The sequence below is a fragment of the Lygodium microphyllum genome, chromosome 19, assembly GCF_053477565.2.
Source record: "Lygodium microphyllum isolate KBCC chromosome 19, Lygodium_microphyllum_v1.1.10, whole genome shotgun sequence".
Lineage (NCBI taxonomy): Eukaryota > Viridiplantae > Streptophyta > Polypodiopsida > Schizaeales > Lygodiaceae > Lygodium > Lygodium microphyllum.
The window spans coordinates 39,378,058-39,405,041 of record NC_141153.1 but is presented as its reverse complement, the minus strand read 5'-3'; the positions used below and the strand labels follow the sequence as shown (position 1 = coordinate 39,405,041).

The following is a 26,984-nucleotide window of genomic DNA, read 5'->3' as shown; positions in this document are numbered from 1 at the left end:
CATAATTGCACCAGAAGTTAAAAGCACGAGTGAAAGGCAAGCGACTGGGAGAGGAACAGAGAGGAGGGAGAGACAAGCTCGGAGCCGGCAGCCACAGAGAGTTTCTTGCTTTGAAGAATCGATCGTTAAGCGCAAAGCCTGTTCTTCTCTGATTTATTAGGGTTGAAGGCCAGGATGAAGGATCTGTTCAGACACCATTTTGGCATGGCTTCCGCCTGATCCCAATCTGATGGTCTTGGTGCCGGCTTCCTTGCCTCCGTAGCCTTCTCATACGCTATGGACGCAAGTGAACCTGCTGCTGCTGCTGCTGCCGCACGAGCTCCTCCCAACGCCTTGCTGAGGTTCTCTGGTTGGAGCTTCAAGGATATGCATGTCATCCCTGGCACCCCTGGAAGCCTCACACTCCGCATTTGCCAGTTTGCGGCTGCCATTGTCTCTTTTAGCATCATGATCTCTGCCGCCAACTTCTCTAGTGTCACTGCTTTCTGGTAAGCGGAACATCTGTTCAAAGTCTAGCGAAATTTCGCCCTTATGGTTAATGTTTGAGGAAGATGAGATGGTTTGCCTTGCTGCCTGGTTAATCTAAATACAGTGAATTGGGTGATGAAGCTCCTATACCAGTCTGTGAACGTCTTTACTCATCATATGTTGGGATGCACTCATGCTTACTTGAGAGTGCATTCTTTTCTTTGCTCTCAAAAATTTCCCCTTCACCAAGTTCTCACAAATTAAGTGCACTCATGCTTACTTGAGAGTGCATTCTTTTCTTTGCTCTCAAAAATTTCCCCTTCACCAAGTTCTCACAAATTAAGTGTAGACGAGCCAGCAACTAAAAGAAAGGAATGTAGCACTAACACTCTTAAACAGAGCGTTTACTTGGCAAAACTGTGCCAATCACTCTCAACATAGATTTTGAGCCAACTCATGCAAATTAAACCGACTCCATGTGTTGTTATGTGGAATCATCTGACATATAATAACTAAGATGCATAGATAGTTTTTAGAGGTAAATAAACTTTGCATACCAACTCACACATGCATTCTAAGAGAATTGCTAGGCTGTGCGATAGAACCAGTTCCAAAATGACCTCCCAAACCTCTAGAGAGGGTTAATTTAAAGCCACAAATTAACTAAATTTGGCAATGGGACTGATGAAACCTAGATCCCCACTATTTTGATCCCATTGGTATGGTGTTGAAAAAAAAGTCTCTTTGTGCACGAGTGGAGATTATAGAACTTCGAACAAGGTTATTGTCAAGCATAAGCTTCCATTACATAGGGCTATGCATATTAGGTATCAAATCCTTATCCTTCAAAGAAGCGTGTATCTATTGGTATGCATGAAATTGATGATTCATTTGAGATTGGAAGGCATATCTTGAATTTTGCTATATCTTCAGCACATGAGTGGATTTGAGATATTGGTCCTATATGGCATATGGGTAGGCACCAAGTAACTTTTTCAAAGTTTCATCCTATCCATGGTAAGATTATGAGGCGTGTTTTGTGAGCCTCAACTTGAGTTAGCCGAGGACATCTAGAGCTCTAACACATTCTTTGTTTGTCAATTATTCTCATATGGTAGCAGCCTTTGTAATAGACATTTTAGGTTAGGGCCTCTTTGTCAACAATGAAGATCTGCTGTATAAAGAATGTTGAATACAAAGATATACACGGGCGCAGTGCGTTGGACTGCGTGTCTTCACCTCGACGATGCGACCTGCTGTCCACCTCGAAGTCTGCTGCAGTCTGCACTGTCTGCTGTCTGAAATCTGTGAACAGAGACAGAAAACTGCACGGCACCGGTCTGTAATCTGCGACAGAGAAGAGTGGCCAGACTGCTGGAAACATCGGGTATTTATAGCCGAAACCTGCCACGAACTGGGGCGCCAGAAAATAGGGCGCAGCCTGAATAAGTCGGCTGCAGACAGTCGGACTGCCACGTGGCAGTCCGATTGCTGCTGGTCCGACTGCTACTGGAACTGCCCTCCAAGACAGGCTATGATCTCTGACACCCCCTCTTAGAGCCTGGACAGGGCAGAAGCCTGAGGGATCTGGAATGTTGCCGAAGTAGAGCCTGAGGAAGCGCCTTCGTAAACAAATCCGCAAGATTATCCTCTGTCTTGCAATACTCCACAGTGATGGTCTCATCCAGAAGCTTTTCTCGGATGAAATGGTACTGAATCTCAATGTGCTTCGTTCGGGCATGAAAAACAGGGTTCCTTGCCAAGGCAATGCAACTCTCATTGTCACATCGCAGCAATGTAGGATGAGTCTGGGGGCACCCAAGCTCCTCCAACAGTCTCCGAAGCCACACTACCTCGCATGTGGTGGAAGACGCGGCCCGATACTCCGCCTCAGTAGACGAAAGGGCTACTGTGGGCTGCTTCTTGCTACTCCATGAAATAACATCGGCACCCAAAGTAAAGCAGTAACCTGTTGTAGACCGCCTGTGGTCCACGTCACCGGCCCAATCCGAGTCGCTCCAACCTGCAAGTACGAGATCTGACCCATCTGTCCCTGCGGGGTAATGAATCCCCAAATCAGACGTCCCCCTCAGATACCGAAGTATCCTCTGAGCAGCCTGCCAATGCACCGTCTTAGGTTCACTCATGAACCCTGCCAAGAGCCCAACAGCAAAACATAGATCAACCCTGGTGTTGAGAAGCCAAATCAAAGACCCTATCAACTGTCGATAGCGGGAAGCATCCGCCAAAGGAGAAGCTGAGTGGGAAGTGGCCTTCCAGTTCGGATCCATAGGAGTAGAGAGGGGCCTACAATCTTCCATCTCAAAGGACACCAAGAGCTCCTGTACATATCTCTGTTGGGAGAGAAAAATCCCCCTCTGAGACTGATAAATCTCATGTCCTAGAAAGAAATGGAGTAGCCCCAAATCCGTCATCTCGAACGTCCAATGTAAAGCTGACTTTGTCTCCTGGACCTGCTGTGCATCATCACCTGTGACAATCAAATCATCAACATATAATACAAACAGCACACAACCATCCCCAGAAGTGTGAACATACAGCTGCGGATCGGCCTTGGACTGCCGATATCCCAACTGAGACTGGAGGAACGAATCAATCTTCTCGTTCCAAGCTCGCGGGGCTTGCTTGAGGCCATACAGGGCCTTCTTCAACCTGTAGACTTTCTCATCTGCAGAACCAAAGCCAGGAGGCTGCTCAACGTAGATCTCCTCCTTCAATTCACCATTCAGGAAGGCCGACTTCACATCCAGCTGATAAACAGGCCATCTCCTATGGCCAGCCAAAGCAAAAACAGCTCTAATGGTTGCCATACGAGCTGTGGGGGCAAAGGTGTCATGACAGTCAATGCCTGGGCGCTGTGCAAAACCCTTAGCAACAAGGCGAGCCTTGTGCTTATCCAAAGTACCATCACTGAGATATTTGGTCTTGAAGACCCACTTGACTCCAATCACCTTCTTCGTTGGGGGGCGTGGCACGAGAGACCAAGTGCCATTCCTCTCAATAGCCTCCAACTCAGCTTTCATAGCTTTCTTCCATGGTGTGGACTGTAAAGCCTCCTTCATGGAGGTGGGCTCTCGATCCTGCATAACTCGGGACATCAAACAATAGTTGGAGCAAACAAGCTCCGAAGAATGCGCCTGGTGCCTCCGTGACCGCCGCGGACCATCCTGCGGTCCCCACTCCTCAGGAACCCCCTGGATCCCTGAATCACGGAGTGTGTCACGGGCCCAGCGAGGAGGAGGCCGAACCTCCCCTCGTCGTTCTCCATCAATAGAAGACTCTGGAATATCCACCGGTGGTAACTCCTCAGAAGGGTCCGGTGGAACAATAGACTCTGTGTCAGAAACAGAATCATACTCAAAAGGCACGGGCTCCAATGGAACTGAAGAAGGAGCCCCAAGGTATGGCAATAAACCCTCCTTGTTGGTCATCAGTTGGACATCAACTTTAAGTAAATGCAACATCTTCTAACCTTCTATCTTTAAGTGTGATACTATGCAGAATTTTTCTAGTCAAATTCACTCCTCATGCGCTTGGAGCATACCAATGCAATAGCCACTCTTATCACCTTTCCACTCTATTAGCCCCATTAAAGTGATATGCAATGAGAAGTTCATGCATTGATAACCGCTAGACCCTAGTGTATCCACCTTTGTGTGGGTGTTTGCAAAGGTAAACATATATCACAACAACTATTGTGTCGTAGGAAATTTCTTAAGTATGTATTAGATTCCTAAATGGATACATCATAGTGTAGGGCAACTTAGATGTTTAAGAGAGCAGTTTTGATATTGATTATAAACTTATTTAGGATGCAATCTATGTCATAACCTCAACTGAACATTATATGACTCATACTAAGCCTTAATAAGTTTCCATCCTATGCGGGAATAGATTAGAAATTCCTTTCATTTCATGTGATAAATCATACTTATGCGGGAATAGATTAGAAATTCTCAGCCCGAGGGAGAGGGGGGCCGCTGGCAGGTTGACGACGCAGGGAGGGGTGATTTATAGGTGGAGGGGGAGGTGGCAAGGCAGTGCCACCTGCCACTTGGGGGGTTGCATGCTCCCCATCTTCCACACATCACACCCTCTTTCTCTCTCTCTCCCCGCCATGCACACGGTAGGGGGAGAGAGAGGGAGAAAAAAAAAGTGAAAAAATTAAAGGGGGGGGCACGGGGGGTCAACGGGGGGGAGGGGAGAATGTTACATAGAGTGATTGCCAGAGGTTGTAAAAGTGATACCTTGTATCTTCTCCATGTATCTAATGTGAGTGATCATGTTGTTGTCGTGACTGAGCAGCCAAGTGTTTCTTTGTGGCATGGCCGGTTGGGACACATGAGTCAAACAAGAATGAAAGTGCTTTCTCGTTTGTGTTACTTGCCTTGTCTTTGTTATGCTGATTTTGAGCATTGTGATCATTGTATTTATGGAAAACATACACAAACGTCTCATAAAAAGTCTCTTTCTTTGAAATCTTCTCCTCTAGAGTTAGTACATTCCAATATATATCAGATGCCAGGATTATCTCTAGGGGGAAATAAATATTTTGTCACCTTTGTTGATGATGCTACATGGAAGATATGGGTTTATCCTATTCGTAGCAAGGATGAAGTGCTTGACAAGTTTAAAAAATTATTGGCATTGACTGAAAATCAGACAGATAAGACACTTAAGTGTCTTTGCTATGACAATGGTGGGGAATATGTGCCCAAGGCCTTTCAGGCATTTTGTGATAGTAAAGGGATCAAAAGGGAGCTCACTGCCCCTGTCATAATCCACCCCAAAATGGAGTTGCAGAGCGTATGAATTGGACCATATAAGATAAGGTCTGTACAATGCTGTCTCATGTTGCATTACCTTATGGTTTTTGGGCAGAGGCTGTTATGACAGCCGTACACTTAATTAATTAGTCACCAAACAGGTCTTTTGGGGAGGCGAGTTCCCGAAGAAGCGTGGTCGGGCAAGCCACCTTTATATGCTCACTTGAAAGTGTTTGGCCGCGAGGCTTTTGTGCACATTCGTAAAGAAAAAGGCAGCAAACTTGAGCCAAAGTTCTGTAAATGCATTTTCTTAGGATATGGTGACGAGGGTGAAATGGTGTATAGATTATGGGATCCCGAGAAAAGGAAAATAGTACGTAGCAATGATGTTATCTTCCGGAAAGATCGCATGCATAAACAGCCCGAAAAGACTAAGGAGGTCTGTAGGGTTGTATTCCGAGAAGAAATACCTTTTGGACAGCAAAATGTGCCCGGTGTACAGCAGCAAATACCTGCTGTAAATGAACTTGTAAATGCAGAAAATAATGCTGGAAATGATCAGCCAACTATTGCCCATGATAATGAACCACTACATGTGCAGGAATAGCCAGGACAACAAGCTGTTAATGTTGATCTGCAGGCTGAAATGCTAGGACAGCATGCTGAAAATGGAAATTTGCTAGAACAGCCAGCAAACAATGATCATTGGGTCAGGAGATTGTATAGGGCTACTAGACAACCTGATAGATTCATTCTTGGTGCAAACAATGTGATTGATTATGTCATGTTGACAGATTGTGATGAATCGTCTTACTTCAAGGAAGCAATGGACAGATAGGACAACAAGAAATGGTATAAAGCCATGTTGTCAGAGATGGAATCTTTTGGAAAAATGACACTTGGGACTTGGTGTAGTTGCCTAAAGGGCAGAAAATACTTCCATGCAAATGGGTTTACAAGATGGAGGTCACTTCTGGTTTCTCACCAAAGTACAAAGCATGATTGGTTGCGAAGGGGTACAAGTAGGAACATGGAATTGACTTTGACGAGATCTTCTCTCTTGTAGTCAAAATGACTACATTAAGAATCATTTTGGGCTTGATTGCAGCTGAAGATATGGAGCTCATACAGATGGATGTAAAGATTGCATTCTTACATGGTGATTTGCATGAAGACATATATGTAGCACTTTGAAGGGTTTGTTAAAAAAGGGACAGAAAAGATGGTATGTAAACTCAAAAGGAGTTTGTATGGGCTGAAACAAGCACCAAGAGAATGGTATCATAAATTTGATACATTTATGCAATCTAAGGTTTCCATAGAAGTCAAGTGGATCACTGCTTGTACACTAAGAAGGCAACAGATGGCAGCTTGATTATCTTGGTTCTATATGTTGATGACATGTTGATTGCTGGCAGGGATACTCATGCCTTGGACTCATTGAAGCAAAGTCTTCATGGCAGCTTTGACATGAAGGATCTTAGTCATGTAAATTACATTATTGGCATGCGAATACTCAGCGATAGATCAAAAGGATTACTCTATCTATCTCAGCAGGAGTATATCTCCAAGGTTTTGCAGCGTTTCAATATGGAGGGGGAGAAAACGATTGGGGTTCCATTGTCTCCATATGTGAAACTCAGTGTAGAGAACAGCTCTACATTTGATGATGAGAAGGTTGAAATGGCCAAGACACCATATGCTTCAGCTGTTGGCAGTTTGATGTATGCTATGGTTGCTACACGTCCTGACATTGCCTTTGCAAAGGGAGTGGTTAGCGGATACATGGCAAATCCTAACAAAAAGCATTGGGAAGCAGTGAAAGGTATTATGAAATACCTCAAAGGCACAAAGGAGTTGTGCATCTGCTTTGGAAAGCAGAAGACATCTATTGTTGGCTTTACGGATGTAGACTATGTTGGTCATGCGGATTGCAGAAAGTCCACTTATGGGTATGTGTTTACTTTCACAGGAGGAGTAGTCTCTTGGATCTCCAAGCTACAAAAGTGTGTTGCATTGTCTACTACAGAGGCAGAGTATGTGGTTGCCACTGAGGCATGCAATGAGGCTTTATGGCTTTCACGTTTGGTGGAAGAGCTTGGCATCATAGAGTTACCTGTTCTCCATTGTGACAGTCAAAGTGCTATCATGCTAGTACGGAATCCGGTCTTTCATGTAAAGACGAAGCACATACAGGTGAAGTACCACTTCATTAGAGATGTACTTGACAGCAAGAGCATTGAGCTTGTTAAAGTGTATACAAATGGCAATCCTGTAGACCTTCTCACGAAGGGTCTCCAGCAAAGCGGTTTACTCATTGCTAATAGATGATGGGAGTTGGATAGATATATGTATTTCAGCTTTGTACATATCTAGACTTAGCTGATTCTTTTCTCCTCTTAAGGCACATTGCCTTTAGGTGGGAGGTTGTTAGAAATAAAGGCCCTTGTGCCTTTTTAATGTGCTCGGGTGTGAACACACCCTTAGCACTTGTACTTACGCATGTATATCTATCTAAAAACCTAAAGTGGTACACTCGTCATTGTACCCAAAACAAATTGTGCACACTCTGTACTTTGCTCTCTCTCACTCTGTGTCTCGCTGCTGCTAACGAACAATGTGTCAAAAGTGGAGCAGCGGTGGAAGCATAAACATGTGCTGAAATAAACTGCTGAAACACAAGACAAAAAGAGAAAAGAAAAGAATACGATACAGATGAGAACTCAGATGTATGCACGGGAAATGGAATCCATATATCTGAACACGAGACAGTCGCATACAATAGTGAGTCACTGGCTGCGTGGGCACTGGCACTGGCTCTGGCTCCTCTCTCCACAGAGTCTGCAGATGGTGAAGATAATGATGATGATGATGATGATACTGACTGAGGAGGAGCACTGAGTATAAATAGGCTGAAAAAGTGGGGAGTAATAATGCTGGTCGGCCAGCATTGACTGGTGCATAAAATGCTCCACTAGCATAAAATGCCACACCAGAAAAATACCTAAAATACCTAATAAAAATGCCCAGCCCAGATCAAGCTCAGACTCACACATGAGCTGACAAATACTCTGCTAACACCCTCTCTCAGATCATGGGTGATCTGATACAATACAATAGTTCAATGAAAAGGGATCAGAAACTATACAACATAGATCCACCAAGTAGAACCATGGATACCCAAGCAGTGGGTGATCAAGCCACCACCAAGGTGCCTCGGAGAGAACGTGATGTCGATGTCAACCATACCAAACACCTGAAAATAGAGAAGATCATAGCATGTCTCTGTGTCCGTTACCAATGTCTCGCAGTAGCATACAAGACCATCCTGTTAAAAATGCCGCTGAACATATGTGACCATGGATTCCCCTCCTGTCGTCTGATCAGCAGGGGTACAAAGCAGTCCTAAAATCAGCAAGAAAACACAGCAGAAACACAAATCTTGAAAACTGATACCATGTCAGAAGTGGAGCAGTGGTGGAAGCATAAACATGTGCCGAAATAAATTGCTGAAACACAAGACAAAAAGAGAAAAGAAAAGAACACGATACAGATGAGAACTCAGATGTATGCACGGGAAATGGAATCCATATATCTGAACACGAGACAGTCGCATACAACAATGAGTCACTGGCTGCGTGGGCACTGGCACTGGCTTTGGCTCCTCTCTCCACAGAGTCTGCAGATGGTGAAGATGATGATGATGATGATGATGATGATGATGATGATGATGATGATACTGACTGAGGAGGAGCACTGAGTATAAATAGGCTGAAAAAGTGGGGAGCAATAATGCTGGTCGGCCAGCATTGACTGGTGCATAAAATGCTCCACTAGCATAAAATGCCACAGCAGAAAAATACCTAAAATACCTAATAAACATACCCAGCCCAGATCAAGCTCAGACTCACACATGAGCTGACAAATACTCTGCTAACACAATGACTGTCTCGATCTTTGTGCGCTTCGTCACTACAACATCTAAGATACAAAAGGCAGTCACATTTTTGAAGGGAAATGCATTGCAGTGGTGGTCTACACTTCTTATTCAAGGGAAGTCACCTACCACTTGGGTCCAGTTCAAGCAAATATTTGCTTTGAATTGGTTGACAAGTATCTTTGAAGTAGACATTATGACAGCTTGGAATAAGTTGAATTTCAAAAATTGCAAAAACTTAGATCAATATAATAAGAAGTTTTTGTCATGTGAGGTGCAACTAGGGTTAGAGTAAAATTACGAGCTTGGGACCCGAGAAAATCACAGGATGTCAAAGGCAAAAGTTGTTATAAGTTATGTTGCACAAGTACTTGGTGGTATCTGGTGTCAATTGTTGGCCTAGGTCATTCATTTGGCCGTAAGTGTCAGTTGGTGACACTAGAGATGTGGCGCTTAATGGTACCTAACAGCGATCTAATGGTCAAAGATGACACAGAGAGACTCAGGAGTGGAAGATGTCCAACCAATTTAATTATTGGCCAGTCAGATTATTTTTCTAGGCATCAAAATAATGATTAGATTAATTTTCAGTAATTAAAGGCTAAAAATTAATATTTAATGATTGATAATACTGGAAAAAACCATTTGGAAAGGCTACCACTTGGCAAACTTGCCTATACAGGTTGGTAAAAGACTGAAGAAGAGGAAAAACGAGATTATTCTTGTTGTAGCAAATGTAGGAGAGCTGTGAACAGCCATGGCTAGCCTATTTTCAGCCATTGCTGCCAGCCACGAGTGAGTTTTGAGGAGGTGATTGCAGATTTGAACGCTCCACAGCTGGGTGATTGCATCTAGGTACAAGGTGACAGCTGATTTGGATGTCTCAGTTGTAAGCGACGGCATTCAATGTTGTTGTGGTAGGGCAGCAACTGCATTTGATTGATTTTTAGTCATTCGCCGCAACAAAACTCTCAATTTTCTCTCTACAACTTTCTCTCTCATCTCCTAGCCATTGCTCTGAAGATCTCAACATTTGGACCCTTGGAGGTTGAGAAATTGCAAATTTCTCTGTTGTAAACCCGAATTTACAGCAGACAATAGAAATTAGGGTTTAGTAGCAACCTCGGGAAGCGTGCCAGAAATTGGAAGCTCCAAGACTTGGAATTTTCAAGGCTGAAGGTAAAATTCAGCTAAATTCAGAAGGACTAGCCAATCATTGAATTTGGAGCATTTCCATCGTCTATGAAGTGGGGAAGACCAATTAAGTGGCCGAATCAAGGGGCAAATCAGATTGAAGACTTGTTGGTCACTTTGGACAACAAGGGGAGTTTGGATTGCGAAGGGGATCGGGAGAGTCTCATTGTAAATCAACTTTTTCTTCAATAAAGCTAAAGAAATACCAAAAGGAGCGCCAATTTTGGGGCCAATTGGGTGTGCCAAGCCGCATGTCACTTTGGACAACAAGAGGAGTTTGGATTGCGAAGGGGATCGGGAGAGTCCCATTGTAAATCAACTTTTTCTTCAATAAAGCTAAAGAAATACCAAAAGGAGCGTCAATTTTGGGGCCAATCGGGTATGCCAAGCCGCATGTCACTAAGGCCAAGGTTGAGAAAAAGGGAAAATCTGAAAATAAAGTTGAAAACCAAGGCAATTGATCGCCATAGGTGTGCTTTGCACTTTGTAGAGGCAATTATGTATTGCTGCGTTTTGAAACAACACAGCTGAAAAAGATGGAAGGGCAAAGAGCAATTGTATCCAAAGCTGTCTATGAGATATTATGGACCATTTCAAGTGTTCGAGAGTATCATTGATGCATGCTATAGGCTGAAATTGTCTCCACACTGGCGGATACACAATGCCTTCATGTGAGCTTGCTTAGGCCTTTTCATGGTAATGTATGAGAGGATGTATTTGCTGAAATTCAACTTGAGGTTGAAGAGCTCGATGAAATACTAGGACCAAAGCAGATTTTGGCACGCAAAGAGCAGAAGATCAGGGGTAAGGTTTCTAGAAGGTACTTGGTGAAGTTTCACAATTATTCACCAATGGATGCCAAATGGATGGAGGAGGATGACTCGGCAAACCATCCTCAGTTGCTGGAGCTTTACTTTGATGCTTTCCAATTAGAGCCTCAGGCTCAATCAGATTCAACAGAGCAAGGGTCCAGAGTATTACTTGATGCTTGTGAGGGAGCTAGCACCTTTACTCCTCAATGATGGACAGCTCTAGATATAGTGGATTGATGGACAGCTCTAGATGTAGTGGATCTTGGATGTATTCAGCATACATTCAGGGTATTGTAGCTGATAGTATGTTTGCCAGGAGATCACTATTCAGTGTACTAGTCACTATGTTTGGTATGCAGCTTTGAAACTGTACATTTGCATTGATTAATGATCATGGGGGAGTGATTAATGAATGCTGGTTTTTAGTGTATGACCATTAATATTCAGTGATGTTCAGTTGGTTTTGTGAACAGCAACAAATGTTATGATTCCATTCATGTTTTAGCCATGGTTTATGTCACGAGGACATGTATTTTTGAAACCTCACTTAACATGTGGATGAAGGCCAATTCAAGTGGAGGGACCAGGAAATAATTGAATTTGGGGCGTTTTCCATCTCCATCAAAGCGGGTGAAGGCCAATTAAGTGCCCGAATCAAGGGGCAAAACAAATTGAAGACTTGCTAGTCACTTTGGACAGCAAGGGGAGTTTGGATTGCGAAGGGGATCAGGAGAATCCCATTGTAAATCAACTTTTTCTTCAATAAAGCTAAAGAAATACCAAAAGAGGCGCCAAATTTGGGGCCAATTGGGTATTCATTGTCCAAGATCAGTAGGTAAATTTGTATTTTTAGATTTGCATTTATTGTTTGTTGCTGTAATTAAGTTGTAATCAGGGGTTTACCACCCTATCCGAGGAGGAAGGCTGGTTACATGGTTCCGTTGTCAGGACACCACTCAATCCTTTGATTTGGTGGGCCCAAGGCACCTGATTGCAAGCCAAAGCTTTGTGCTAGTGTTGTTTTTTACTCTCAGCTAAGAAATTGCAGCAATATGTCTTCATACAGTGAGATGGACTCAAGCAATGATGATGCCTCTCAATATGAACGTTCACATGGGAATGAAGGAAATGCAATGCCTGACCTTGGACAAGGCTCAAATCATGGACAGCAAATTGAAAATGTTGCTGTTGGGCAAGATGCATGGCCTTCAGGGCATAAGGAGGCTAATGACCAGCAAAGTGAAGAGGAATTTGATGACCAGTTCAAGAATCAGATGAGGACAGCAGCAAATCTCTTTGCTGAATTGGCAAAGCATCCTCAATTTACCTGATTTTTGAATGCTCCAAAGACGAACAACAAAGGTAAGAAGAAGAAGACGTCTTCTACACCTTCAGGACAGCAAGATGCACTAAAGATAATGCCAATTTATTTGAAGCTCCCAAAGATGCTAATGAAATAAAATGGTTGGTACCTACAGGGCAAGGAATGTAAATGCAAGGCCAAGGTTGTCCACGTCTGATGGACGGGTCAACCCGTCTTGTCCCGTCTGCTGCGTCCAGTCCTGTCCGACTGCGCCCCGTCGTGACCTGTCCGGTTCCCTGTGACCCGCCGTTTGATGACTGCGCCCTGCTGTGACCGTTACACCGCACGCGAGTCCTGACTCCCGTACGCCTGGGCCTTGCGGCCAATAAAGTCGTAAATGGTCACTTTTTTGACCGTTTTTCTTGTCTTTCTTACCTTTCTTTTCTTCTTTCTTTCTTATGTTTCTTTTATTCTTTTCTTTCTTACCTTTCTTTTTCTTCTTTTCTTTCTTGAAACTTCTCTATTCTTTTTTTCTTTGTTTCTATTTTTTTCTTTTTCTCTATTTTTTATTTCTTTCTCACAAAGACTCAAGAGAAAAGATTAAAGATTAAAGTTTCCAACTAACAAGTTTAAAAACTCTCCCTCCTTTCCTCTCCCTCTCCCCCCTCTCTCCCCCCACCCCCCCTCCCAACCCCAAAGCACTCTCCCTTTCTATAAAATCTCCCCTCCCCCACGATCTCATTCATCCTTTCAAGTTCTTCACCCCTCCTACTCCTCTCAAGCTCTCCATCCTTCCTACTCTCTCAAGCTCTCTCCTTGAGTCCTCCCTTAACTTCTCAACTCTTTCAACCTCCTCCTCCATGAAGCTATAGCCTCTCTCTACTCCCTCAAGCTCTCTACTCCATCAAGCTCTGTACTCTTTCCACTCCTTTCTTCAATCATCTCACCCTCCATCTGTGACCCTCTAGGCTCTCTCTATACATCATCAATGGCACCCCCTCTCCATGAGGCTTTTTGCTTGCATTGTGTCTACTTCGAATGAGTGAAGGAGAAATCCAACACTAGCAAGTGGCAATGCAAGTATTGCCCAAAGGTCCAAATCTCATCCATCACTTGCATTCTTATCCACCTTTGCAAATTAGGAGGGGAAGCCACACCATGTCCTAGTATTCTCGACGATGTCTATGAAGATTTTCGTCAGAAATACTTGCCATTGAAGCGACGCAAAGGCCTTTCAAGGGCAAGTGAGGAGGCGATCTCTCCCGATCATGAGGTCTCGGATGCGGAAGACGATCCCTCTCCAGTTGTCTCGGTTTCCTCCGTTGGAGGGGCCTCTTGTTAAGAAACACGGATCTAGAGCTAGTTAGCTATGGTGGACGCAAATCAAACACACGATACATTATCAAAATGAGAGATTGTAACTCAAGTGAATTAGGTTCCAAGATAGATTAGCTTGGACTCATAAACATAATCTTGAGTGAATCAAATTCATAGTGCCATTACATGAAATGAGTGTCAAGTACATGTCTTTATAGCTTTTTGGATAGTATCACTGTACCTCACTGTGCATATGGGATTTTGGACATCTCTTTTTAGAGCTTCTAGAGCATACATCTTTGTCATATCTCGCATACAAAGCCACTTATGGGCAAGCCTCTTTTGGGCACACATTCAGGCTCTATGGGCATATATCATTTGCTATTCTCAACACCCCCCCTCAAATGATGAGTCTCTACCCTTGTTGGATTTTGCTCCCCCTACATGTAGACATGGACCAGGAGACTAGCTCTTAGGCAGCCTAGTCAAGTTAAGGCTTGAAACTTTACATTTTTGGTAGGGTTTTTACATCCACTATGGAAAAATTCTTTGTTTGACAGCAGCGAAAATTTCTTTATCCTTTTCATACTTCTTTGGCATCTTTTGTACTCTTTGGTGCAGTTTTTAATCCTCTTGGACACCTTCTTGGTCTTCATGCTCTTTGCCTTTGTTGTGATTCTTGTCTCTTTGTTGATGCATGGTACTTCTTTTTTTTTTGTGCTTTTACAAATGAACACATTAATGGGTATATGGGCTTGGTTTGATAAACTCTCGAACATTGAAGTTCGGGATACTTTTTTTTTTTTTTTGGATTTTATTTGGCTCAATGGATTTTGGACAAGTGCAAGAATGAATAAATAAGTGAGAGAGAGAGAGAGGATGAGCTGGTGTGAATGGACTTTAAGGTCTAGGGTTTTTAACCTTAGTATTAGCCTTTTAACGAAATGAATGTAATGTAGAGCTGTAGCAGTAACATGTTGGTTATCCAAAAAGTCAACCTGGTACATTATATCCATCCTCATAGATGTTTCAATTTGAAGAGTAAGTATCGATAGATGAACCACCTAGTGAACAACAAGCCAACAAATTCAAAGAAGTTGGGAATGAGCGGCAGCTTGTCAATCGCCCCTATGAGTCCAGCCGATGCCCACAAAACAGTTAATCCCGCAAAGCCCAGCCCGCCAATGGCTAGCTTATCTTCTGTTTTGTCCCAAGCTTCCTGAATAGACTTCAGTACAGCTTGCACAGCCTCAGAAGGATCACTTGACTTCCCAGTTACCATGGCAGTAGTTCTCAATCCCCTCCCATTCTCTGAGGACTTGTTGGAGAGCGGCGAGGAGGCAAGGCTGCAGGAGGAGTTTCGCTGGCAGACAGCTGGTGGCCGATGATGGCGGACAAGGGGAGGGAGTCCTTGGAAGAGAAGGCAAGCAAGCTTCCGATTGAGACGGAGGAGGGGACCAGGTTAGCGGTGGCTGCGATAGAAACCATGGCTACACAGCTCGTCCTTTTCTTGTGCCTCCTTCTTCATCGCTCTTTCTTCCTTCATTCTTTCTTCCTCTGCTAATGCTGCTTCTACCATTTCTCCTTCAAACCACAACCCTTCCCTTACTTCCAAGGGCAAAAAATTAGTGGACTACCTCAACCATATACATTCCATAGCTCGGATCTGCAAGGCTCCACTTTTCTATCAGAAAGAGAATAGTGTTGCGACTCGCCTAGAGCACCTCCATAGCCTTGAGCTCCTTCACCTTGCACAAGATAATGGATGTGTGGATGGCTTAAAGAAATTGAGAATGGAAATAGGATATAAAGTATGCAGGGAAGAAGTAAGAGGCGTCCAATAGCTATCTAGCTCAGGCATAGCTCTGATACCATGTTAAGAAACACGGATCTAGAGCTAGTTAGCTATGGTGGACGCAAATCAAACACACGATACATTATCAAAATAAGAGATTGCAACTCAAGTGAATTAGGTTCCAAGATAGATTAGCTAGGACTCATAAACACAATCTTGAGTGAATCAAATTGATAGTGCCATTACATGAAATGAGTGTCAAGTACATGCCTTTATAGCTTTTTGGATAGTATCACTGTACCTCACTGCGCATATGGGATTTTGGACAACTCTTCTTTGAGCTTCTAGAGCATACATCTTTGTCATATCTCTCATACAAGGCCACTTATGGGAAAGTCTCTTTTGGGCACACATTCAGCCTCTATGGGCATACATCATTTGCTATTCTCAACACCTCTTCTATCCCATCTAGAAAAAGCCATTCGAGTGGTGCACCTATGGCCAAGAGACAAGCCACTCTTGCCTAAGCAACAAGGCAAGTTTCCGGTCTTCTCTTCTTTCTCAAGGAGAGGCAAAGGCAAGCGGAAATAGAGATTACATGCACCATAATTGAGTGCAATCTCTCTTTCCATATTCTCAAAGTGGATTGATGGAAGCGGATAGTGAAAGCCATTGCCGCCGTTGGTCCATGCGAGGGATGGTACGGTGTCACATACAATGACATGCGTACCAAGAAACTCGATGAGGAGAGAGAGAGGATTGATAAGTCCCTTGAGCCTGTGCGTGCTAGTTGGGCGAAGTATGGATGCTCTATCCTATCTGAAGGATGGAGTGACTGAAAAAAAAGAGGGATCATTAACATCCTCGTCTCTTGCGCACTTGGCACATACTTTCTACAAGCAGTGGATGCGGGCGCACAAGGGGAAGGAGAACCACAGACTCGTTCATGTATCGGTACATATGGCAAGCTATCATTGAGGTAATGCTTCTAAATCCATTATTTTGTAATCTCTTCTTTAATCTCTCAAATTTATTCTAATTTCATTGTGTATAATCTTGTAGGTTGGGCTGCAAAATGTGGTGCAAGTTGTCACGGACAATGTCTCGAATTGTGCATCTATGGGGCAAAAACTTGAGGTCGAGTTTTCATCCATAGTATGGACACCATGCGCTCGCATTGTCTAGATCTTCTTATGGAAGATATAGACAAGTTGGAGTGGGTGGCAAGGATTGTCAACGATGCTTGCACAATCGTTGGCTTTGTCAACTCCAAGGTTCAAGTTTTTGCGATATATCGCTCGTACTTGGACTTGGAGTTGAATAAGCCCTCGAAGATTCGGTTTCTGGCCATGTGGCTTCTCCTTGAGCGTCTCTATGATGTTCGCAACAAGCTACAAAAAATGGTTGTGTCAAATGAGTTTAAGGAATGGCTTGAAGGGGAGTCCACATCAAGCCAAGTGGAAGCGAAGGCCATTCAAAGGCTTTGCTTAAAGTAGGAATTTTGGATGGATGTGAGGGGCATTATCATTGCCGTCACTCCCATCTACAAGGTGCTTCGCATGACAGACATGGAGGGGGCTACTATTGGCCTCCTCTATCATCTTATGGCGGATGCAATGGAGGAGATAGAATCATCGACCATCTTGGATGGGGAGGTCTCTTCTTCATGGTATTGTTAAAAAAAAATAAAATCACGTTTCTTTTTAGGTTTAGAATCTATATTTTATATTGTCTTACACTTTCTTTTCAAATTTCACTTTTAAATCTTTATTATCTTACACCTACTGTAGTGATATCTTGGATACTACTCCTAAAAGAGATGACATTTTCTTTTTGACAAAGAAAAGATGGGAGTGGATGAAGTGACCCATACATGGGTTTGCAGCACTCTTGCACATTGTCTTCAAAAAACCCTCTCTCTTTATGAATGCCAATGTCCTTGTCGATTGTGATGCATTTCTTCCAAAGGCTTTGGCGGAAGAGCACCATGGTGCCTTCCTCCAAGAGCTCATCAATTATAGCGATCAAAGGGGCACCGCTTTTGCATCTACCATTTGTTGGAAGCGGGAATCGTTGGTGAAGCCTCTTTTTTGGTGGGAGTCATTTGGCTATCAATTGCCTCATCTCCAAAGAGTGGCCTTACGCATTCTTGTACAAGTTTGAAAATCTATTCTCTTTTTTCATTTAATTCTAGTTACTTTAAACTTACTTTTTCTTCACATGGTTTAGGATTGTTCGTTGGGTGCATATGAGAGGAATTGGTCCGCCTATTCTCTCGTCCATACCAAATTCGTAACAAGCGTAGCATACAACAATTAGAGCGACTAATTTATTGTTGCTTCAATTTACGCATGCTACGCAATATGCATGAGATGTTTATGGCAAGACATGTATCGTATATCTAATTTTTATACTTTTTAGTTCATACTTTAAAGAAGTTTTATTTGTTTAATCTAAGTTCTTCATTCTTTAAATGTATAGATAAATGTGGATTCACTCAAGCTCTCCTCTAGTACACTTAAAAGTGTGACTCGTGAGAGAGACTTGGAGGAGGAGCAAATCTTTAGGGAGCTTTACTTGGAGCTCGAGGAGATAGATCGGCGGGTCTCTTGTACTCGTGCACGGCGTGCTCGTGTTGTTATTCGCTCTCTTGTTGGTAGCAATGGAACTTTCACTTCGGCATCCACATTGGCTGCCTGTGATGCTTGTGGGGCCCTTAGATGCTACACGAGGCGTAGGAGTGACTCGAGAAGTACTCCTAGCTCGGCCCAGGAGGATATACCTATCACTGCCTCTCACCTAGAGCTTAGAGACCCCGATTATGATGACGAGGGCAATGTCATTAGTGAGGGTGATTATGTTGAGGAGGGTGATGGCTCCTCAAGTGGTGACGAGGATGCTTTTACCTTCGATGCCGAGAGTGATATGAGCACCTAAAGTAATCATGTATCTTGATTCGGATTGAGCCATGGATGATGTCTTTTATCTCAATCCATTTTTGTACACTTTTTGTATGAGATTGTACATCTGGCTTATAATAAAGTTGTTGGTTTCATTATTCATGCTACATAGTACACTCTCGAGTCTTGTTTCAACTCTCTTTTGCACTTTTGACTGGAATCTCTAAGTTTATGTTTTAATTTGTAAGTCCAAACATTAAGAATATACTCAATATTATATGTATTTTTTCTTTCATCGGACGTAACATTGGATGTAGGTCCAAGATTTATTAGTTCGATTAGTACCGTACTAGTATCGGATTGTACTAATCGGACGTCATCGGACTTGACAACCATGTGCAAGGCCATCTCGGAAGTGCCAATCCAATGGATTTTGGATAGCCGGGCACACATGCTATGATGGGGCAGCCAAGATATTTTGGTGGAAGCACGATTTTTCATGCTATGGTTGGACAAGGACCGCATATGGAAATGTGTGGCACAAATCCCTATGGTATGTAGCAACCAATGCATGGTGTGCAAGGCCCAATGTATTCGTGTATGATCCTGTGTATGGCAGCATTTGGCTCGATGCTTGGGGCACAAAGTAGCATATTTGGTATTGCATCTGCACCCTTGAATGCTTATGGGGCTCAAGGAATGAATGGTGGTCATGCAAATGCTCCGTTTGGCATTGGTTTTGATATAAATTCAGCAAATGCATCTTTTTTGCAGCAGCCAGTGTATGACAACTTGACATCCAAAGGGGCAGCAAAAGACTATGATGAGGGTGGAAAAGGAGTGAAGTTTGAGTCCTTCAACGGTGTACAAGATAGGCTGAAAGCTTTGATTTTCATTTAGCTGTTTGATGCAACCTATTCAGGCGGGAACTTCACGGAGTCCTCAAAGATTCGAAAGGCAGTCACTTTCTTGAGAGGGAATGCATTATAGTGGTGGTTTACTCTTTTGATGCAAGTTAGAGCACTGTTATCGTGGGTACAATTCAAGCAAATGTTTGCATCGAATTGGTTGATAGATATCTTTGAGGTGGACATCATGACAGCTTGGAATAAGCTGGATGCTAAGGAATGTAAGAATTTGGAGCAATATAATAAGAAGTTTTGGGATGCATTGCTGTCTATTACTTCTTATCACCTCGTACCCTTTCATGAGCAAGTGGAAAAATATATTTGTGGGCTACCCAAAGGAATCAGGGATTTTTGCATTAAATCCACTGTGTCTAGGATGTTTCAGCTTATAGAGATTGCTGCTACAGTCGATGCTTTGCTGAATGGGAAGGATTTGGGCTTCTTAGAGAATGGGGAAATACTGAATAAAAAGTTGTTTAAGGTTGAGAAAAGGGGTAGATTTGAAAATCAGCTTGAAAAGAGGCCAAAACAACAAAGAAAGGGCTTGAAAACATTGGCACAAGATAGGGAATTGATGGCCGCAAATAAATGTTTAATTTGTAAACATGAGGGTCGCATTGGAAGGGACTGTTCCAATAGGCAACAAGCTGGAACATCAGAAAATCAGGGAGATTCTAAAGGTAAGAAGCCCAAAACATTAGTGGGATTAGTGCGCGATATTGTTAGTGATCAGTCCAATGATGATGCTATTGAGTTGTGTAGAGCACGGGGCAAAATTAGGGATCAACATGCATTGATTTTCTTTGATAATGGTGCACGAGCAGACTTCATCTCTGTTGACATGGCCGCCTGTCTAGGCATCAGAGAGGATGAGATGGGACCTATGGGGGAAGTTGGAACGACATGTAGAGGCCATGCAGAGCCTGTCACACTTAGGTTGAGAGCTAAGGGTGGTGTCATGTCCCGCATCTTGGACATTTGGAAGCTCAGATGGAGATAGAGATTGGGATTGCGTAGCTACACTTGACGATTGCTATTGTGCTTTCTATGTCTGTTTAGAGAAAGAGGGTGTAGGAGATTTGGGACTCCTAGGTGGACTCGGCACTGGCTGAAAGATTTGCTCATGGCTATTAAACGATTCTATTATTTGCTTTATTGAGCAATTAGCCTTATCATAAGCAACATTGCACCTGCGGTGCTCAGTAGTTTGTAATCAATTTGGGGTCACATTTACAGCAGTTTGTGATCAGTTCTTAGATCAGCAAGTGATCAATTTATGATCAGATTTTACTCAGTTTTCAATGGTTTATATCTAGTTGCATGGACAATAGCATATGTTATGATGCCATTGATGTTTTAGCCATGGTTTATGCTTGGTTATGCTATGCTATGGTTTGGTTTTGTCAGATAAGTTGAGCTCATGAGAAATAGACATATCACATGATAATCTGACAATGTTTTTGAGATTCTTTGTGAGTCTTATGTTATGTTATGTTATGTTGGCTGGTATTTTTTAGCATATGTTGGGCATATGGAATGGTTGAATAACAGTGCGTAATGTTGTGTTAATATGATGCCCTATGAAAATTCTAGTGTAGTACTTTGCTTTTGATGCATTTGGCTCTTTGCATCTACAAGCTCTTTGCATCCACAAGCTATTGTGGCAGGGCAACAGCTGCATTTGATTGATTTTTAGTCATTCTTTGCGACAAACTCTGAATTTTCTCTCTCTACAGCTTTCTCTCTCATCTCCTAGTCATTTCATAGTCTTGCTCTGAAGATCTCAACATTTGGACCCTTGGAGGTTGAGAAATTGCAAATTTCTCTGTTGTAAACCTTAATTTACAGCAGAAATTAGGGTTTAGCAGCAGCCTCAGAAAGTGTGCCAGAAATTGGAAGCTCCAAGACTTGGATTCAATAAGGTTGAAGTTGTTTTTAGCCTATTCAAGTGGAGTGACCAGCAAATAATTGAATTTGGGGCATTTTCCATCTTCATCAAAGCGGGTAAAGGCCAATTAAGTGTCCGAATCAAGGGGCAAAACAGATTGAAGACTTGCTGGTCACTTTGGATAGCAAGGGGAGTTTGGATTATGAAGGGGATGGGGAGAATCCCATTATAAATCAACTTTTTCTTCAATAAAGCTAAAGAAATACCGAAAGGGGCGCCAAATTTGGGGCCAATTGGGTGTGCATTGTTCAAAATCAGTAGGCAAATTTGTATTTTCAGATTTGCATTTATTGTTTGCTGCTGTAATTAAGTTGTAATCAGGGGTTTACCACCCTATCCGAGGAGGAAGGCTGGTTATAGTTTATGCTTGGTTTATGCTATGCTATGGTTTGGTTTTGCTAGATGAGTTGAGCTCATGAGAAATAGACATGTCACATGATAATCTGGCAATGTTTTTTAGATTTTTTGTGAATCTTATGTTATGTTATGTTGGCTAGTAATTTTCAGCATGTGTTGGGCACATAGCAACTAGAAACATCGGAAACATTTAGAAACGAAATGTCAGAAACGTGTTTTGTAAGTTTCTTTCAAGAGGGGGTAAAATAAGAAATGCATATTTTTTTATATAGGGATTTTTTTTTGACTAGAGAAAGAGGTTTCAAACCTCTATGGAACTCTCTCTTAAACAAAGAATGGCCAATTGAGTTTGAGTGATAATAGAGTCAATTGAGAATAATACATTATATGTTACATATCCATGATCCATTATTGACTTGTCACTTATATCAAAGTTAGTCTTTGGACAAGTTATTCTATGGTTTAGAACTCAAACATTATGGTTTATACATATCATACAAAGAAAATTAAAATTAATATGTAAATAGCCTATCTACATTATGGACTGAGTCAAGTTGCAACATTATGATTCTCATTTAAAAACAAACTCACAAAATGTCAAAATCGAGAATGAATCATAATATATCATAAATAACTCATAAATGAGGCTAAAGTGGTATAATATTCAACTCTTAAGACAAGAATAGATACTAGATTGACAAAGTCCAATAACCAAACAAAAATACCAAAAAAATCAGTCTCTCGCTCAAAATCTTGAGCTCTTACAAGTCATTACACATCATCATCATCATGCTTAACATTGCCCAATAGTTTTTGTAAAAAAAACCGTGTTTTGAGTTCCAACTCACTTTTCAAAAAACATCCACGCTTTTTTTACTAAAAAACGTTTCGTATTTTAAGAAATGTTTTATAAGTTTCAAATTCAAAGAAATATGTATTTTAGCTGCTATGATTGGGCATATGGAATGGTTAAGCAGTAGTGGGCAATGTTGTGCTAACTATGATGCCTTGTGAAAATTCTAGTCCACTATTTTACTTTTAATGCATTTGTAGTGCAATCGAGAATGGTTGCAAGGATTTTAAGGGGGAGGGTTGCTATGGGGATATATATTTTTGAAATCTCACTTAACATGTGGATTAATTTTTAATCACATGGTTAAGTAAATGTTGCACATGTGAGATGTAACTGGGGTTAGAGTAAATTTATGAGCTCGTGACTCAAGGAAATCATGGGATGTCAAAGGCAAAAGTTGTTATAAGTTATGTTGCACAGGTACTTGGTGGTGTTAGTTCTTGGCCTAGGTCATTCATTTAGCCATAAGTATCAGCCAGTGACATTAGAGAAGTGGCGTTTAATGGTACCTAATGCCAATCTGATAGTCAAAGATGGCGTAGAGACACTCTTGAATGAAAGTTGTCTAGCCAGTTTAGTTATTGGCGAGTGGGATAAATTTTTCGGACACCAAAATAATTATTAGATTAATTTTCAGTATTTAAAGATTGAAAATTAATATTTAATTATGGATAATGTTGAAAAAACCATTTGGAAAGGTTGCCACTTGGTAAAAATGTCCATGCAAGAGTGAAAAACATCTTTAGAGGTTGGAGAGAGGCATTTTAGTGCATTCAGTCTGCAAAAGACTGAAAATTAATATTTAATTATGGATAATGCTGGAAAAACCATTTGGGAAGGTTGCCACTTGGCAAAAATGCCCATGCAAGACTGAAAAACGTCTTTAGAGGCTGAAGAGAGGTATCTTAGTGCATTTAGCTTGCAAGAGAGGGAGGAGATGTTGGTTTGATTTGTAGCCATTGGAGGACCTTCTGAGGCAACTAGGGGTAGGAGAAGACCAATCAATAGCAGGTGATAGTATCTACAGGCTGTTGAGATAAGGCAGCGACAGTAAATGACTGATTTTTTTCAATTCTTTGCGAAGAAAGTCTGAATTTTCTTTATCCTCAGCATTCTTTCTCATCCCAGCCTTGCTTTGAGGATTACTGCATTGAGATTACTAGAGGTTGGGAAATTTCAGATTTCTCTGCTGTAGATACCATGTCAATAAGTGGTACAACAATGGAAGCATAGACAAGTGTTGAAATAAATTGCTAAACACAATATAGAAGAGAAAGAAAATAGAAGAACATTGCAAAAGAAGAGAACTCAGAGATGTGCTTGGGAAATGGAATCCATTTACCAAAATGAGAATGACGCTTACAATAGTGAGTCTCTGGCTCCAAGGCATTGGCACCGGCTCCCTCTTTTCACAAAACCTGTAGGTGATGACATGATTGAATGAGGAGGGAGCTGGGTACATAAAGAAGAAAATAATGCCAAAATAGGGGCAGGTCGGCCAGCATTTAATGCTGGTCAGCCAGCATAAAATACCCCAAAGAAGCATCATAGTAGCCATAAAAAAATGCCTAAATAACCTAGTCATGCCCATAGGGCAGACGCACATGAGTTGTCTGAACTGCTAACATTATATACCCATGGTTGCTTGGGAAATGGAATCCATTTACCAAAATGAGAATGACGCTTACAATAGTGAGTCTCTGGCTCCAAGGCATTGGCACCGGCTCCCTCTTTTCACAAAACCTGTAGGTGATGATATGATTGAATGAGGAGGGAGCTGGGTACATAAAGAAGAAAATAATGCCAAAATAGGGGCAGGTCGGCCAGCATTTAATGCTGGTCAGCCAGCATAAAATACCCCAAAGAAGCATCATAGTAGCCATAAAAAAATGCCTAAATATCCTAGTCATGCCCATAGGGCAGACGCACATGAGTTGTCTGAACTGCTAACATTATATACCCATGGTTTCTACAAATTCATGGGGATATCTTGCACAAGTTAAGAGGATGATTTCAATGCTGTGTGTGCATGTGTGTGTGTTTTTTTTGGGTGGTTTTGTTTTTGTGGCAATTGCAGAAATCAGAGGTCCCTTTTGTGGAGCCCACTATTTTGGCTAAGCCCTAGTATCTTGTGGCTTTTCATTCAAAGACAGATGGGCAGTACCATGAAGAGTTCTTGGACATTTGCTCCATTTTCTTTCTGAAAGTTGGTCATTGCAGTCTTTCAAGAGGTTTGGTTGACAATCTTTTCTCTGTTAATATCAGGGGAGGACAGGGAAAGTCATTTTAACATCTACTAGGGGCTAAAACGACCTAGGAGACCAAAATAGTGAGTACCACTGATCTGTGCCACATTGTAGGTCCCATCATGGATAAACAAAGAAATATGAGAATTAAAATCAAAACAGAGGAAGGGGAACAGAGAGGTGTGTATCAGCATCAGACACTTTAATTTCTGCTGTGGCAATGGAGGTGATGCATAGGATATCCTGTGTCAGCATGGGGAGATTGAGGATGCGTGTGGTGGTTGTGGCAGGGGTGTTATTGAGAAGAAGGGGCGATGGGCAGGTGATTTCTGTGGTTTCATCGCAATTGGAAATGCCTCCCAAGGTCTCTACAGTGATAGTGGAATCTTTCAAGTTACCATGTCATGCCTTTGCTGTTGGGTAGGATTTGATTTGCTCATCCTAGGCTTAGGAAATTTTGTTTTTGTGGCTCCATCTCAATTGGTAAACATGTAAGGACCAAAAGGGCTCTGTGTGAGGAGTTATGAGGCATTACGTCACAGGCTTCTTGTACCTGATCGTGCAACAAGAAGAAAGTGCTTACCAATGGGAGATGGAAGTAAGAGAAATGACAATGCACACATATATTCTCAGCATGCACCATTTGAGATCTGTTATCCAGGGTTACATCCTAACAGACTGATGAAGTTGGTTTTTGATAGGATTTGTTCAAATATATTTTTTGGCAATGGGGTCTCTCTTAAACAGTCTCCTCGTGTAGGAGTGGTTGGCTTACTCCTCCTTTGAAACATATTTCTGCTTCTTTTTCCATCTCATTGGACAACTACACGAGAGATTTCCAGCTTTACTTACTATAGTAAGGATTGGAAACACAAGTAACTTAATTTGCTTTAGTTGTATGGAATCGGAGCTACCTGTCACAAAATAAGACAATTTTGAAGTTAAGTAAAGATACAGTCCAAAGCGATTGTGGAAATATCAAAACTCTCTCTGCAGGTTCATAATGTGTGTGGGCTTATATGAACATGTATGCATATTCTGCTCAATTTGGCTTCTAAAGCCTTGTTAAAACTCCATTGTTCGGCAGCTTTGATTAGGTTAGGAAGTAATATTAAAAAGAAAGGTCTTTCTAATCAGGAGTCTTACAGAATGCACTTTGGAGACAAGTCATTCTCATTCTTTAGTTTGCAAACGAGAAAAAAAGACTTTGGTATTTGTACTATGATCAGTACATTATAAGAAAATGATACAAGAGACAGTTGTGATTGATAACCTGGTTTGCAGTTTTCTGGTGGCAGCTATGGTACTTCAATGCATGTGGAGCCTTTCTGTGGCAACAATTGAAGGGTATGCCCTTCTGTTGGGCAGGAGTCTTAGAGATTCTCCCCTTCTAAGTCTGTTCGCTGTTGGTGATTGGGTAAGGTTCTAGTTTTACTCGCTTGGATTGCTGAGTGTTGCATGTATACTTTCTTTTCTCAAGTTGCAGTGGCTGTTCTGCAGATCACGGCAATTGTAACTTTTGCTGGAGCTTGTGCATCTGCTGGAATTGCAGTTCTAGTTGGAAGAGATGTGCACCAGGGATGTGATCCAAATTATTGTGGCAGATATGCAGCAGCCTCGGGCATGGCATTTTTAAGTTGGTTGCTGATTTCAACATCATTTTTGTTCACATTTTGGCTTCTAGCAACACGATAGCCAACCATATACTTCTTGGAAGTATTGAGGGGAGAAAGTCTCAAGGCTTGTATACAATTTGTTAGTGACTCAAGGACTACATTGTTGGCCCACTGAAAGGAAATTTCCTGGTACAGTAAATAGACAAATAGCTGCTGGCTGGGAAGCAAGTGCATTGTACATTATCTAAAAGATCAACAGAGTAAAGCAGCAGACCACATGGGCCATAGTTTATGGATGGTCATGGTTTACATTGGTATTGGACTTAACTCAATGGTCAGCAGAGCCGATACATGTGGCCCCATGGTGACATTTCAGTTGGAGGGCCTATCTGTCGAGGAGATGAGTTGCAAAACTAGGACTATCATTACAGGATCACTAACCAGATGTTTCAGGGATTTGACTTCAATGTGAAAATACATTGAAAGCTCAGATCTTCAAAAATTATCCCACATTTTATATGTAATATAAGCAAATTGCATTTC

At 42.0% G+C, this 26,984-nt stretch overlaps 1 protein-coding gene and 2 pseudogenes across 1 annotated transcript; all 3 read left to right on the top strand.

The window, feature by feature from the left end:
* LOC148019769 (CASP-like protein 5A2) lies at positions 1-26,984 on the top strand. The gene is made up of 3 exons (XM_087699934.1): positions 1-488; positions 26,110-26,242; positions 26,326-26,984. Exons 1-3 carry the CDS (start codon positions 277-279, stop codon positions 26,518-26,520), a joined length of 540 nt encoding a protein of 179 aa, XP_087556060.1. The 5' UTR covers positions 1-276; the 3' UTR covers positions 26,521-26,984.
* Positions 13,490-16,452, top strand: LOC148019771 (uncharacterized; annotated as a pseudogene).
* LOC148019770 (uncharacterized) lies at positions 16,733-17,292 on the top strand (annotated as a pseudogene).

Bases quoted from the DNA above. Each gene is read 5' to 3' on its own strand.
- LOC148019769 (XM_087699934.1), top strand. From the start codon at position 277: ATGGACGCAAGTGAACCTGCTGCTGCTGCTGCTGCCGCACGAGCTCCT. The intron at 489-26,109 runs GTAAGCGGAACA...CCTGGTTTGCAG, and splicing joins TCTAGTGTCACTGCTTTCTG to TTTTCTGGTGGCAGCTATGG. The intron at 26,243-26,325 runs GTAAGGTTCTAG...GCTGTTCTGCAG, and splicing joins TGTTCGCTGTTGGTGATTGG to ATCACGGCAATTGTAACTTT.